The following is a 16,710-nucleotide window of genomic DNA, read 5'->3' on the forward strand; positions in this document are numbered from 1 at the left end:
AATTGGAAAGTGGCTCTGCCATCTTTTTTGATGGGCTTCATTTTTATTTTATTACCTTGTCTTCATTCCCTTAGGTGTTAGGGGATGGAGACTCTGGGGTCAGGCCTCACTCTGCCATATTTACCCAGAAGCCTTCTTGGGGCTTGCCTGTCTTTCTCTTTTCAAATGGAACATGGATGTGGGAAAGGGGAGTTCATTGTAGCCCAGTTTGGCATAAAAAGAGGTAACAGCCCACGTCTAACCTTGACAATATTTTACCATTATGGAGTTTCCTCTCTTTTTAATTTTCTGTTCACCCACAGATTATGCAATGTAATTTCTCTGGTTTTAAATACAAAGTAAATTAAAAGGAGAAGCACTTGGTAACACTGTAGCTATAGAGAATAAAGCTAAGTGAGTATGTTATCATTGTAATGAATCATTCCTTTTCATTCATTCACTCATCCAGCAAATATGTAGTGAGTGCCTACTATGTGCAAGGCACTACCCTGGGTGCCTGGAGTACATCACTGAGCAGGATGGACAAAGCTCCCCTGCCTGCGAGACACTTACATTCCAGCAGGCATGCGTGTGTAGGGTTGGGGGCAGGCAGCGACAGTAAATACAGCACATCTATAAAATATGTCACATGTTACAAGGTGATTTATGGACAAAGGGAATGACAGTGGAATGGGAGTTGCAGTTTGGAATAGGGCAGTCAGGGCAGCTGCCCTGAGAAGTTATATTTGGTGAAGGGGTCAGTGAAAGAGTGTCCCAGGGAAAGGGAACAGCTCGTGCAAGCCTCTCTGGTTCGCAGCTGGCTGGTGTGTTCAAGGAACCGGATGAATGACAAATTGGTGGAGCTGTGTCTGGTCCACGTGAGAGAAATGAATGGCCCAGCAAACTGTAACATTAATTGTTTTTACTGTTTTGAAAATTTACTGTACCAGATATTCATTTCACGTTTTTGTTTGTTTGTTTGTTTGTTTTTGGTTTTTTTTTTTAGAGGGAGTCTCGCTGTGTCGCGCAGACTGGAGTGCAGTGGTGCGATCTGCACACTGCAACCTCCGCCTCCTGAGATCAAGCAATTCTCCTGCCTCAACCTCACGGGTAGCTGGGATTACAGACGTGCATCACCACGCCCAGCTAATTTTTGTATTTTTAATAGAGACAGGGTTTCACCATGTTGGCCAGGTTGGTCCCAAACTCCCGACCTCAGGTGATCCACCCGCCTCGGCCTCCCAAAGTGCTGGGATTACAGGCATGAGCCACCGGGCGGTTTACATGTGTGATCTTTAAAAGGCAGAAACAAATAAGCAAAAATCATTACTAAAGGCCCACGAGGGTTGTTTCTATCTTAGAAAATGTGTAAAGAAAAGTGATACAACAATAAATGGTTTGATTTAATGAGAAGTCAAAAATCATAAGATCTGTTGAAAATAACAAAATCACTTCTAAAAAAGATAATATATTTTATTGAAATAAAGCCTTAGAAGTCATCTGGTTTTACCTTTTACAAAGAAGAAAGCAGTCTAAGAGAGGCCAAATGACTTATCCCAAGCTATACGGCTAGGTAGTAGCAGATTCAAATTTATACTACCCAGGCTTCCTAATTCTTAGCCCAGAGCTGTGTCCACCCTACCACTCACCTTTTAATTCAGTGCGAGCTCAATTATTGCTAACAGTTTTATTGTTGACCTTCCATGGACTCGATAGTCAAATCAAGTCTTCCATTACAATAAATGGGATTTATTTGTATTTTGCAACATAACCTTGTTCTTTGGAGTGGGTTTCACTTAATCATCCTGGAAATCGGTTTTAGAAAGACTAAACATGATTTCTCCATCTCTCTGTGAGGACCAAATTGTTCTCTGTGATTATCTATCAGAACAAGCAGAACAAGGGGTTCTAATTAGTTTTCCTTTTGAGGTTTTTTTTTTTTTTTTTTTTTTTTTTCTTTTTCCAGGCAGTCAGTCTCTCAGCCAAAGGGATTTTTCTGCAGAGCCTTTGTACTCAGGGACCAGGGTTAATTCATGAGTCCTGGGAGGTGGCTGATGAGGTTAGTTTTTCCATCCTGGAACAGCCCCGCCCTACCCCTGACCTCCTCCACTCCACCACTCTACTCACTCCACTCACTCCACTCACATTAGCTACAGAGAAACTGGATGTTGTCAGCCCCAGGGGTACCGTGAGACAGCTGGGTTCAGAGTGACTCTTGACCTTCCCTCTCTCACTCTCTCCCTCCCTCCTTCCTTCCCTTCCTCCCTTGCTTCTCTCTCTCTTTTTTTTTTTTCCTTTGCGCTCATCACTTTACGGTCTACTTCACTAATTGGTCTGTGAAAAGCTTCTTCCTTTTCCATTCATATACTCACTCTTGTTCCCCCTCCCTCTCATAGATAAAGATAACTATTCTGACTGATATGTATTCCTTTATTTGTGTGTGTTTTTGTAAGTGGTGTTTTGGACATACATTCTTTTTTGTTTTTTGAGACAGAGTCTGGCTCTTTCACCCAAGCTGAAGTTCGATCAGTGACGCAATCAAGGCTCACTGCAGCCTTGACCTCCCTGGCTCAGGTGATCTTCCCACCTCAGCCTCCCCACCGAGCACCTGGGACTACAGGTGTGCACCACCACACCTGGCTAATTTTTTGTATTAATTTTTTTTTTGTAGAGATGGAGTTTTGCCACGTTTCCCAGGCTAGCCTTGAACTCCTGAGCTCAAACGATCCACCCACCTCGACCTTCCAAAGTGTTGGGATTACAGGCGTGAGCCATGGGTGCCCGGCCTGGACATATATTCTTAATTTGCATTTGTATAGACCTGATTCTTTTCCTTACATTTTTTGCTCTGCACTGCATTTAGTCCATCCCCTCTAACTCTGCCAGTATTCCCTATGTGCTGTTTTGTATTTCTATATCTCTTCCCCCAGCAATGAGCTCTTAGATTGCTTCCAACTCCTTTCTTCCGACAGTATTACCTCATATAAACAACCTCATAGTGACCCCTCATGGATCTGTGTAGGAATTTTCCTGAGATGGAGATATCTATACCTATATCTATATCTCCCAAAAGAGGGTTTCTGGATTATAAGATATATGTGTATTTGCTAGCACAAATAATGAAGCTTTACACAAACAACCTAATACATGTCCCTTACGGTCTTTTTTAGAACTTTTCTTGGGTACATCTAACAGAACAAGATTGGAAAGTACATTCAATTTTACCCACACTGCCAACTTGCTGGCCAGTACGACTGTCCGATCTTTGTTTCCATTGGCGGTGAACAACGTTCCCTACATCACGTCCCAGCCTAAGCTTGGTATTGTCTAGATTTCTATACATATAAAGTGCTTTATCATTGTTGTTTACATTTGTTTCTTAAATTTCTGCGTTTGAGCATCTCTTTATGTGCTCGCTTTTGTGTTTCCTCTAATTCGAATCACCTGTTCATACCTTTGTTCTGTTTCCTGTGGAGGTTCTTACCTTTGCTGTTGGTTTTCAGTAACACCTTGCCCAGCCTAGATAGTGTTTCCCTTATTGGTCTTAGACATTAGCCTTGGTCTTAGACATCAGCTTGGATCACGTCTCCTTCATTGAGCAGAAATCCTTAATTTTGATATAAAAAATTTACCTTTGGGAGATTAATTTTAAAAACCACTTCTGACCACAGGCCATAAAGATACTCCTGCCTTATTTTCCATGAACTTTATAGTTTTACCTTTTACCTTTGGGACTTTATCTCCATGGGATCCACCACTGTTCATGGTGTGATGCTCTAGGCCAGTTTTCTTTTCCTCTGTAATTAGCTAGTTCTCCTCAGTTTGGGGAAAGCCTCTTCTTTCCCCATTATGGAATTTTAATTGTCACAATAGGAATTGGCATCTTTATATTATAACAATGTCATCCCATCTAGCACAACAGTGACTCTCCTTTTAGTCAGATCTTGCTTTATGTCTTTTAATAAAGGCTTAAAATTTTCCCTATAAAGGTCTTATACAGTCTTTATTAACTTCATAGATCCTTTATCCTTCTCATTGCTTATTGTATTTTTATTATGTTTTGTATTTGATTATTGTAAGAGTGTTGAAATGCTGCTTTGTAGTTTTTTGCTTTAAGTTGATCTTGTATCTGGCAATTTTGCTCAGTCCTCTTATTCTAATAGATTATCTGCTAATCCTGATATTTTTCTATGTATTAGGTCATATTGTCTGAAAATAATGTTAGTTTTATCTCTTCCCTAGAAATGCTTATTATTTATAACTAACTAATTTCTTTTTTTTTTTTTTTTCTTTTTTTGAGACGGAGTTTCACCCTTGTTGCCCAGGCTGGAGTGCAATGGCTCAATCTCGGCTCACCACAACCTCCGCTTCCTGGGTCACAGCGATTCTCCAGCCTCAGCCTCCCGAGTAGCTGGGATTACAGGCATGCGCCACCACGCCTGGCTAATTTTGTAATTTTAGTAGAGACGGGGGTTTCTCCATGTTGGTCAGGCTGGTCTCGAACTCCGGACCTAAGGTGATCTGCCTGCCTTGGCCTCCCAAAACTAATTTCTTTTCTTTATAGCACTGGTCAGGACGTCCAATACTGTATTCCACAGTATTGGATCTTATACAGTCCAGACAAGTGTGCATCCTTGTCTTTTTAAAGAGAATACATTTAAAGTTTCTTCACCAAATCAAATGCTTTTATAATCTTAACCAAATTAAGAAAGTTTCCCATATTTTTAATTTTTAAAGAAATATTTTTTTCAAATTATAGTTATGTGTCAAACTTTATCAAATTTTTTTCTGCATCTATTAAGATAATAATGACTTTCCTCTTTGGTGGATTGATATATTGAGTTAAGTGGTAGATTTTATGATGTTGAAATTTATTGCAAACGTAGGATACATTCTACTTGTTCATGATATGTTACTTTCAATTTTTTGATTCAATTAATATTTTATTTATAATTTTTGCTTCTAAAATCGTAACTGAAACAAGCCTATAATTTTTCCTCTTCTTGTATTCTTACCCTGTTTGGAATAAAAACTGTAGTATCCTCATAAAATCAGCTAGATAGCTTTTGTCCTTTTTTGATTTTCTGGAACAACTTACATATGATAGGAAATTAAGTGTTTCATGAGCTTTTTCTTTTTCCCCCTTTAACTTGTCCAAGGTCCACAGGATCCATGAACATTTGATGGAGCTTACCTGTAAAGCCATCTGGGCCTAGGGCTCTTTGTCAAGGGAGGGCTTTGTTTGCTATTTCAGTGTATTTCATACTTTGGTCTGTTCAAGTTTCTGTTTTTTCCTGCACCAATATCCAACACTTCTGAGTGTTTAGAGGTCATTGTTCAGCAAACTTTCACTCCTCCTACCCCGTGGGAAGATTTAATTCCCTTTCCTGTTGGTGTTGGGCTTGGCCACATATCTTGCTTTGATCAATGGAGCATTAGTGGACTTGACATGGGCAGAGGACTTAAATGTCCTCACAGCAGGATTTAGCCCTGTCTTCTAAAAAGCGGCTGCGCTGGAACGGGACAGTCTCTTAGCTCAGCTTTTTTTTCTAGTCCCGCACACCTGCAGCATATGACACTTACATCAGTAACAGTGGTTCACTGCAGCCGTGAGCTGGGGTGACTGGTATATTACCAGACCCTCCGGAGGAATGTATATAGTTTTTAAAAGTGCTACCCCATGACCAACCCAGTCACCGTCGTAAATAAAAAAAACATATCTGCTTACAACATCTCCTCTCATATCACAAAATAACTGACGTTGAAAAAGGAATTTCATAGTTAAAAAACTTTTTTGACTCTTCCAGCAGCTGTTTGTGTGTCTGCTGCACCTCTTCTTTAGCCCTTGGTCTTCAGCTTCTCAACTGTGCTTTTGAACCCTAGAGAGTTCCCATTCTCAGATTACCTGTAAGGTGATCACATCATTGAATGCAAGGTGAAAACAGGAGGTTGACCAGACAGGACCCTGGGCCTGTGGACTGTCCTTCACTCACAGAACCCACATCCAACCAGTTATTCCAGTGAAAGCAATAAGGAATAGGTAGGAAGTACTGCTGCACAGAGATTCGTTAGAAGACATGGCTTTTTTTCTGGAACAGATGAAGTCAAACAGACAGCTAGTGGAGATGGTGAGTCAGAAACTTGACTTGGAGGGCTTTTTTGCTTTAAGATGATCATCAGCTCCTGGAAAGGTGTACGTTGAGTTCCCTTTTCTGCTTGGCAAAGGGCTAAAGACTGAGGGGAAGGAGGTCACAGAAGTAGAAGAGCTGGTCTCTGCCCATAAGGAGCTTCGGAGTCAGCAATGTCATATACAAAACCTGGAAAAATTATGTGAGAAACTTTCACAAAATGCAATAGGGATTAGAGAGGAGATTTTTAGTTTTGAGGCCAAAACAGTGATTGATAGGCATGGCTGAGGGAGGAGGAGATAGCTGGAGAAGGAGGGAGAATGCTATGTTGTTTTCATTCACGTAGTGACCACAGAAATGAGGGATGGAGGGGCGAGAGAATAAGTTAAGTCAGGGCGGGGGTGGGGGAGAGTAGGGGGAGGTGTTTCCATTTTCCTTTAAGTGGATCCTTGGCTTCATTGCAGTAAATGGGGTTGTCAGTATATATTGCCCCTTTTGAAACCGACGAGTTTCACTGAGAATGGGATTAAAAGATTGCATGAAAAATTTAGGATCTGTATAAGGGAGAACATTTTATACAGCCCTGTATGAGGGCCGTCTAAAAGGAGTTAAATTCCCATTTAGGATTTTTTAAACCAGGATGAACATTCTATACCACAATGTCTGGTGGTTTTAACCAGAGATAGTACTGCCTCACCCCAGGGTATGTGAACATGTGTGTTTGTGGTAAGGTAGGGGTATCACTAGCAATTAGAAGGTGCAAGCCAGGGATGCTGATGACCCCGTCATGTACTGGAGAAGCTCTGTACAGCACATTGTCTGCCTAGAATCCTAAGGGCACACTTGTGGAGAAATAATGCACTTCCTAAGCTTCAGTCATTTAGGGTCCCCTTGTTTAATTTTTGCGGTATCTAGGTACCATTTCTACCACTAATTTAATGCTTTTTTTCTTTTTTGTCTTTTTATTCTTTTTTTTTTTTTTTTTTTTTGAGACAGTCTTGCTCTGTTGTCCAGGTTGGAGTGCAGTGGCGTGATCTCGCTCACTGCAACCTCCACCTCCCAGATTCAAATAATTCTCCTGCCTTAGCCTCCCAAGTAGCTGGGAATACAGGTGCCTGCCACCAAGCCCAGCTAATTTTTGTATTTTTAGCAGAGGTGAAGTTTCAGCATGTATGCCAGGCTGGTCTCGAACTCCTGAGCTCCAGTCATCTGCCTGCCTCAGCCTCCCAAAGGGCTGGGATTACAGGCGTGAGCCACCGTGCCCAGCCTAATTTAATGCTTTTCTTTAAATTTATTTTTATTTATGTATTTATTTATTTATTTATTTGAGAGAGAGTCTCTCTCTGTTGCCCAGGCTGGAGTGCAGTGGTGCGATCTCAGCTCACTGCAACCTCTGCCTCCCGAGTTCAAGTGGTCCTCCCACCACAGCCTCCCGAGTAGCTGGAATTACAGGCGTACACCACCATACCTGGCTAATTTTTTTGTATGTTAGTAGAGACGAGTTTTCACCATCTTGGCCAGGCTGGTCTGGAACTCCTGACCTCAAGTGATTCACCCACCTTGTCTTCCCAAAGTGCTGGGATTACAGACATGAGCCACCGCACCTTTAATTTATTTTTAACTGGCCCTTTAAATTTATTTTTAACTGACTTTTAACTTTTTAGTTGTCATTCTATATCTGCATTTTAATTTACTTATTGTGATCCTTGCAATCATGAGTTTGAAATGCTATTGATATTTTTCTAATCATGTTAAAATAGATGACTATTGCAATACAGAATGTTCATCTTGCACTCCGCTAGTGGCATGCATGCTAGCTTTGAGAAGTAGTAGCCAGATGGTCACAGTGGATTAATTTATGGCTTGACCTGATTTTATGTAGTATATCCTTGAGAGTTGACATCAAAGCCTTGGGACTCTCATTTTTAGGTAACTTTGTGTTCAGCAGAATTCACGAACTGAACGGGTCTCATGAGGATACTGTCCCTGATAGAGGTCAGACAGCACAAACAGCTGTGATTGCCTCTCTATATGTGCAAAGATGTCCATTTGGAAGGGCTTGATCTGCTTGGTGGGGTGGTGCTTATGTGCCAATTACCTTTGCTCCGGCCTGTGTCCACAGACTGCTGGCCATCTCCCAGTTATGTGGCCCTATTTACAAGGGCTAAGTGACCCTGAAAGTGTGGAAGAATCAGAGCAAACTCTGTCCTTACTTCCAAATAATTGGCTCGAAGCATATGTTGCATTCATGTTGGCCAAGAATGAGAGAGAAGGATGACAGAGTATAGCAGAAACACAGACACTCCCTTCCCAACACCCAACCAACAGAACGAAAATGCAGTTAGAAACAAAATCAAACCCAGCCCCATAGGCTCTTGCAGCAAGCAAACAAACAAAAAACAATTACAGCTTTATTTCAACCACTTTGAAAAGTGGCAGGCAAGGAAGGGTGCACCCCACCGTAGCCCCTCAGAAGCAGTACTGGAAAAGGAAGGCGAGAGGACCAGTTCCTGAGGGTTCCTCCTAATACAGATCAATATGGGAAGCAGCTGGTTGAGGAGGTGAGTGGATAGACTTGGTAAAAGTTAAAAAAACAAAAAACAAAAAACAAAACCCTTGGCAGAGTTAGGAAGGCACCCGGGGAGGCCATCTCCTAGTCTCTGTGTTGAGTTACAGGAAAGAGACCATAGGAGTGAGTCTGCCCTGGTTTGGCAGAGTGGGCCCTGGTCTAAGACATTTAACTCCCCTCCAAAAGAGGACAGAGTATAGAGCCCCCAAGGACAGGCCTCATGACTCCTACCTCTCCTCCATGGCAGAAGTGTTCGTGGAAAGCAGCAGCCAACCTAAAGTTGTAGCTCAGAGGTAGAACGACACCTGGTTCCCTATAAAGTGAGGAGAGTGTCAAAAGATACATCAGCTTGCTCTGGGAGAGCAAAGAGCAGTTCTGGACAGAGATGTTCACGTTATAAGTATGAACAAGATGGCAGTGAGTGTCATGACTGTTCTGTGAAATGCTGCAGCAGAGGAATGCAAGAGAGGAGCACAGCTTGTTGGCTGGGCACAGTGGTTCACACCTGTAATCCTAAAACTTTGGGAGGCTGGGGCACGAAGATCAGTTGAGGCCAGGAGTTTGAGACCAGCCTGGGCAACACAGCAAGACCCTGTCTCTATTAAATATATATATATTTTTTTTTTAATAAAGAAAAGAAAGGAACACAGCTTGCAAAAATAAACATACAACCAATCTGGTCTATAAGAAAACCCAGTCCTAGAAAACTCAACCTCACAAGTATTTTATGCTATAGAAAGACTCAGCATCAATTGAGTAGAAACAAAAACTCAAGATGTCATCATGATAAAACAACAATGGGATTCTTTTAATTTTTATTTTTAATTGAGGTAAAATGTACATAACATAGAATTTGCCATTGTAACCATTTTTAAATGTACAATTCAGTTGTGTTAAGTACCTTCACATTGTTTTATAACCAATCTCCAAAAGTCTTCATCTTTCAAAACTGGAACTCTGCACCCATTAAACAATAATTCCCCATTTCTCCCTCCCCCACCCCCTGGCAACCAGCATTCATTCTGCTTTCTGTATCTGAATTTGACGACTCCAAGTACCTCATATGAATAGAATCAGAAAGTATTTGTCCTTTTGTGATTGGCTTATTTTACTTAGCGTAATGTCCTCAGGATTCATCCACGTTGGATCATGTGTCAGAATTTCCATCCTTTTTAAGGCTGAATAATATTCTATTGTATGTCTCTGACATTTTGCCTATCCATTCATCCAGTGGATACTCAGTTTGCTTCCACCTTTGGCTATTGTGAATAACGCTGCTATGAACATAAGTGTACGAATTTCTCTTTGAGTCCCTGCATTCAATTCTTTTGAGTATATACCCAGAAGTGGGATTGCTGGATCATATGCTAATTCTATTTTTAAATTTTTGAGGAACTGCCATACTGTTTTCCACAGCACCTGCACCATTTTCCATTCCCACCAATAGTGCACAAGGGTTCCAATTTCTCCACACCCTTGCCAACATTTGGGACTTATTGTTTTTTGTTTTGTTTTGTTTTGTTTTGATAGTAGCTCTCCTAATGAGTGTGAAATGGAATGGAATTTTTAAAAGATAGAGCCAAGAAAAGAAATAAAGAACAAAAACACAATACAACGTTAAAACCAGAACACACACACACACACACACACACACACACACAGGATAGACATAGCTGAAAATCAAAGAGTGAGATAATCCCAAGGAGGGGATTAAAGCAATAAGGACAATATGACAGCCATGGAGGAGAGGCACAGCCATCCAGCATATGGAGCAAGAAAAGAATGCAACCATGTGACCCAGGAAGATTTTCCCAAAAGGAAGAAACAACTGAATCTTTGGTTAGAAGGTTATGCCAGCCAGGCGCAGTGGCTCACGCCTGTAATCCCAGCACTCTGGGAGGCTGAGGCAGGCGGATCACAAGGGCAGGAGATCGAGACCATCCTGGCTAAAACAGTGAAACCCCATCTCTACTAAAAATACAAAAAAAATTAGCCAGGTCTGGTAGTAGGCGCCTGTAGTCCCAGCTACTCGGAAGACTGAGGCAGAAGGATGGCATGAACCCAGGAGGCAGAGCTTGCAGTGAGCTGAGATCGCGCCACTGCACTCCAGCCTGGACGACAGAGCGAGACTCCGTCTCAGAAAAAAAGAAGGTTATGCCACATATCTGAAAGTGCAGATGTAGAATGGATAACATATACCCTGGTCTAAAGTTTCAGTATTTAGACCTCAGACAGGAAAAGCAAGTTACACAAAATACTGGATGACTAAGTTGGTATCAGAATTCTCCACATCAGCAACCCCTACCATAAAGTATGAACAAGGTCTACAAACTTTTAAGGGAAATAACATTATTTAAATAATATAATTTAAAATTATGAATATAATTTTATACTGTTAAGAATATAAAAAGATAAAAATAATATAAAATTTTTCTCTAAATATTAAGTTATTATTCCAGTGAAGGCAATAAACAGGATGCCTTGACCTGAAAGAAGTCAGAGACTATGGCAGTCATGAGCATTTCTTGAAAAAAAAAAAAAAAAAAAAACTAAAAACCTCCCTGTGATGAAATTGACCCAAATGACTCAAATCAGAAGAACAGACCCAGGAGTAGAAAAGCCACAGATGAAAAACAGTAACAACAGCAACAACAACAAAACACTGGTGAGCATTCAACCATTACAATGCCACCTTAGGACTAAACAATGGGACAAGGGGGCATGGATGATTGTTAAAGAAATGTATAACTATTAGGCATCTGACAAAATAAAAATTATGTAAGTGAAAAAAATCAAGTGTGAGGAAGTGGAGAGGAAATGTAAAGTAATTATAGAGTATTACTATAAAAACATGCAGTTAACCCTTGAGTTTTCGTAACTTTTTTCTGTGCATTAAATTGTGTGTGTGTATGTTTTCAAGTATGTTAACTTGTAACCGCTGGTCAGAATGTCATTTTGTTTCACTTCTGCTTTTTCTTCTGTTACATCCAAACAAAATTAAATAGCTCTTACTAGAAAGAAAAGTTCATATGTTATCATTTTAAATGAACCCATTACCCTCTATCTAGCCTTCTACCAGTGTATGTGCATACAGAGATATCCAGAATGATGGTCACCAACTGTAAACACAATAGCGGGATATTGGATGATTTCTTTTCTTCTTTGCGCTGTTTTCTGTTGCTTTAATTTTTTTTAATGAGCCTATGTTTTTATACAAGCCGTAAAATCATTGCTATTAATCTCAACTATTGATCAGTAGTGTCATCAGTATTCTAATTGCGTCACAGTCATTGTTTTTTAAATAGTAGTGTTGACAAACACCAGAAAGAGCCCTTGACAATATTTTTGCAACTCATCTCTAAGGTGCTGGCCGCTGCCCAGAGGCCAAAGACATGGGCTGTGGAAAACATCAGCTCTTGTAATAAGGTGCCTTTGCCTTCTTATTGAATCATAAATCAAAACACAATAGTGGACTGATGAGCATGAAGTAGACTGACCTGAATCCCTGTGATGCTGATGGATGGGAGTATAGTGTACTGTGCTGTCAAACAAATGTCTGAACCTAGCAAATGACTTTGGATGTTTGGAGTCCGTCTCAATCTCTGCACTTGGCTGCTGTGAGTGCCTTTCACTTCCTCCATTGCGATTCTCCTGCCTCTGGGCCTTTGCACATGCAATTCTCTCTTCTCGAGATGCACCACGCCCTGTTCCTCCTTCATCACCCAGCTCCTCCTCCTAGTGTTCAGGACTTAGCTTTAGCCTCCTTCCCCTGGAAGGCCTTCCCTAATGAAGTTAGGAGCTCCTTCTGTATAACCAAAGGCACTGCTCACTGGTTTTGCTGGGCACATTTATAACCATTCACTCAATGTCATGCTTCTTAGCAGACTGGCCTCAGGCAAATAAGAATCTAGTTCAGGAAGTGTAAGGTCAGATTTCCTCGTTGCCCCGTCTCATACTTCCTATTCCTCTTCTGGGCTCTGCCAGAACGGTAACTCCACTCTTGTGGCCTCTGCTACGAACAAACCCTGCTCTCTTCCCTTCCTGCTATCCTATGGCCTCTTAGGTTTATTTTGTTCTCAGCAGCCCTCTTGGCTCCGGCTTCTGTTAGCAGCTACACCTTTTCTCGGTAATATTTCAAGTTCAACCTCATCGGGGAGGGTAGCTGTTTGGTTTAGCCTTTGTCCTCTAGCACCTGCCTTTCCTGCAGGGAGGGGCATTCCCAGCCTTGGAACAGGCCCCATCACTAAGGCCACAGACAGTGCCAGAGGGAGCTGGGGTCTGTGCAGCCATTCTTGAATTCCCCCAGAATGCCTTGCCTGGCCTTGAGTAAAAGGGATAGAAGTGAAAAAAGCCTGTTACAAAGCAACATGTACGAGGTAACCCTTCATGTGTGTTTTATATATCAAAGAAAATAGACTAGTTATTATCAATGAATTTTTCTGGTGGGATTTCTAGTTATTTTTATTTTGTTGCTTTCAAAGTTTCTGTAACAGGCAGGGTGCTGTGGCTCACGCCTGTAATCCTAGCACTTTGGGAGGCCAAGGCAGGTGGATCACCTGAGGTCAGGAGTTCAAGACCAGCCTGGCCAACATGGTGAAACCCTGTCTCTGCTAAAAATGCAAAAATTAGCTGGGCGTGGTGGCAGTTGCCTGTAATCCCAGCTACTTGGGAGGCTGAAACAGGAGAATCACTTCAACCCAGGAGGTGGAGTTTGTAGTGAGCCAATATCATGCCATTGCTCTCCAGCCTGGGTGACAGAGTGAAACACCGTCTCAAAAAAAAAAAAAAAAAGTTTCTGTAAAAAACATTTTCACGGATACTTAACAGCATTGAAGCCCTGAATCATGGCGTTGTACAGAGCAGCCCCCAGGAAGAAGACAAGAGCCAATTGGCTCTGCCATTTGGAAGCATTGCCTTCTTCTCCCCACGATTCTCATTTCTGCCCCCAAATGATGTGTTTGTTGCCTTGCTCATTTCACCGGGGTGTCTTTTTCGTCCTCAGGTGACAGATTGACTGGGATCCCCTCGCACATCCTCAACAGCTCCCCATCAGACCGGCAGATTAACCAGCTGGCCCAGAGGCTGGGCCCTGAGTGGGAGCCCGTGGTGCTGTCTCTGGGACTGTCCCAGACGGATATCTACCGCTGTAAGGCCAACCACCCCCACAACGTGCAGTCGCAGGTGGTGGAGGCCTTCATCCGTTGGCGGCAGCGCTTCGGGAAGCAGGCCACCTTCCAGAGCCTGCACAACGGGCTGCGGGCTGTGGAGGTGGACCCCTCGCTGCTCCTGCACATGTTGGAGTGATGGTGCCTCCAGCAACCGCTGGGGAGTGTGTCCCTGAGTCATGTGGGCTGAATCCTGACTTTCACTCAGAGCAGGTGGTTTTTTGTGTAGGTTTGTTTTTTGTTTTTGATGATCTTCAGATGGAAGGAGAAAACAGGGTTTCCACTAGACATTACTTGAAAGGCCAGATTACTCAGCAGATCTCCCATGTTGGCTCAACAATTCTTTGTTTTTAATTGCTTGAAGATTGCATTGTTGTAATTGTTCAGTTTTTAAATGTGTAATGGCATTTTAATAGACTAGTAAATCACAGTGGTTCAAAATATATATCCATATATATATCTCATGTCATCACATTACAGGCAGGTGTCTCATATGTAAAACATTTACCTGAATGTTGTCTGAGGACTGAACTGTGGACTTTACTATTCATAATGATAAAATAATAAAATGTGAATTACTATATATAATGTGCCTCACTCATGAGAAAGTACCGTGTTGGGTTTTTTTTTTCTTTCTCATTCCTGTGTTGCATAGATTAAGGGTGTAAAATTACAATAGTCTTTTTTTTCTTTTTGGAACAGAATTAATAGTAACAGTGAAATGGTTACTTTCCCAAGTCAGGATAAATAGCTCAGGCAGGATGTCTGTATTAAATATTGTAAGACACTAAAGCTCCCTGCAAAGACCAGTTCAAGGACCAGCATGCATACCTGAGCCCTTCATCTTTAAAAGATCGCTCGAGAAAATCCTGTGCTGTTTATTGAAAGCATTAAGTCAGGGGACGAGAGGGGGTGTGGTCTTTCCATTGAAGCCAGAATGACTGAAGTGTTGTGCTCCTAAGGAGTATGATTTAGTCTTCTGTCCTTTTATCAATAGCACATGGTGTTTATAGAATGCTTTACTGTTTTCACGGCTTTTCCTGTATGTGATCTCATTTGGACCTCTCAGCAATGCTGTGGGGCAGTGGGCAAGGTGGTTCACCTCCTTCTGTACAGAGATTGAGTGATTGGCCCAGGGTGAATGAGCTTGGGTGCCGGCTCCTGAGCCTTTCCAACTGCTCCACAGGGCTCCTCCCCTTCTCTCTTGCATGCTCATTGAAGAAGCTTGAATCCTGCTCCCCGCCTACTAGGTGTATGGCCTTGGACAAGTTACTTACCCTCTCTACACCTCAGTTTCCTCATTGGCAGAATGGGGAAATGATTGTACTCACCTCTGAGGTCTTTGTGATGATTAAAGCAATAATGTCCGCCAACAGCACATCCAGATGCGGCTCATTGTCAGCTTTCAGGAAATGGTAGCTGTTAATTTGCCGCCACTGTGGCTGAAGGTATGGTTAGACCACAGGCAAAGCTGAATAGTGGCTGAAAGCTGAGGGCACTGTGAGAGGAGCTACTATTGCCACATTTCTTACTAAGCTTTAAAATGGGATTTGATTTTATAAACTTTACAATGGGGCCAGTCTGTGATCTATCCTTCTTAATAATTACGGAATCTGTTTCCTAATTCTAACATAACTCAGGATTTTTCAAAAGGGAGAAAAAAATCATGTTTTTTATTTCTCTCCATTCCAAGAATAAGTTTATAGAATGGTAGAATTGAGCACGAAGTGGGTGCTTAAAAAGATGACAACAGTGTGTGGATAACATCCTTTCAGGCATCTTGTAACCGTATTCCTGTTACTAAAAAAGAGCTGCTATGCCACAGTTTATTCTTCCAGTGAATTCGGTTCAAAAGGACAGTCTACTGGCCTTATCAGTTCAAATTTTTCATTTTGTAGCCCAGCCAATAATTCATTATCTTGTAAAATTCTCATGCTTTTGGCCATATCACTGTGCCCAGTGATAGACTGTACTGCTGTGGCATCTTCAGTGAATCACTTGTCATTTTGAACCTGGGACTTATTACATTGCTGTCTTCCCCCTGGGTTTCCTAATAGAGAGTTGCTTTGGCTTTTGTTCTCACAGCTCGGAGTCACATTCATGGATGAGTGAGTAGAGCTGGGCTCTGCTGCGTCTGACTAGATGGCATTTTAGAAGCAGGTCTGATGATTAGCTGGGTCATCTTTCCGCCATTCACCATTTGCAAGGAATCTGTCATGCATAAAGACACTCGTGGGCTCTGTCAGCAGTGAGAGACAATTAGTGAAGAACAAGCCCACGATGGGCCAGACAGACAGGGCCGAGGGGGCCCTTAGAGACCTCTGACTTGTTGCCCTTCACAAGCAGAGTGTCTTCACCACCAAATGGCGGCAGCCCCTCCCTGGCCTGCTCACGTGCTTGCAGAAGATTTGCAGAGTGGAAGAACAGAGCAGCTGAATCCCTATCTTGGTACTACCTCTGGCCATGAAGAATAATGCTACATAGCAGCTGCCTACCTCCTAACAGAACTGGGGAGGTGAAGAGCCTGCAGGGATTTCCTGTGTTTGTATGGGAGAAGATTCTACAATTTCAGAGACTGTTTATCCCCAAGAAAACTGAATGAATGCAGCGAGGTGGCAAGAGCATTTGCAGGCACTGACAGAAAGTATATGAATATATAGTCTTGCACCACTTTGGGTTGGGTTGGAGTGTGTGTGTGTGTGTGTGTGTGTGTGTATGTATGTGCATATGCATGCATGAGTGTGGCCCTTCATGTTTTTAAAACTATAACTTTTATTAATTTTTTCAATATGAAGTACATGTTTATTATGGCAGTTTGAAAAAAAACACAATAAGATGAAGAAAAATAAGAATTACCCCTACTCCCATC

General features: G+C 42.0%; 1 protein-coding gene across 6 annotated transcripts in view; it reads left to right on the forward strand.

Moving 5' to 3' along the window:
- Positions 1-16,710, forward strand: part of CRADD (CASP2 and RIPK1 domain containing adaptor with death domain) — a 222,240-nt gene that overhangs the window by 160,831 nt on the left and 44,699 nt on the right. The window contains exon 4 of one of the 6 annotated variants that reach the window (XR_001708186.4): positions 13,679-13,764. The exons of 4 other annotated variants lie outside the window; for them this stretch is intronic. Coding sequence is in view for 1 of the 2 variants with exons in the window: in XM_509268.9 (XP_509268.2) it covers positions 13,679-13,980 (302 nt within the window). In the remaining variant the exon portion in view is untranslated. Of the gene's footprint in view, positions 1-13,678; positions 14,443-16,710 lie in introns of those variants that run through there. One more of the 6 variants, XM_509268.9, reaches the window with a different exon arrangement.

Source organism: Pan troglodytes, chromosome 10, assembly GCF_028858775.2.
Source record: "Pan troglodytes isolate AG18354 chromosome 10, NHGRI_mPanTro3-v2.0_pri, whole genome shotgun sequence".
NCBI classification, from domain to species: Eukaryota; Metazoa; Chordata; class Mammalia; order Primates; family Hominidae; genus Pan; species Pan troglodytes.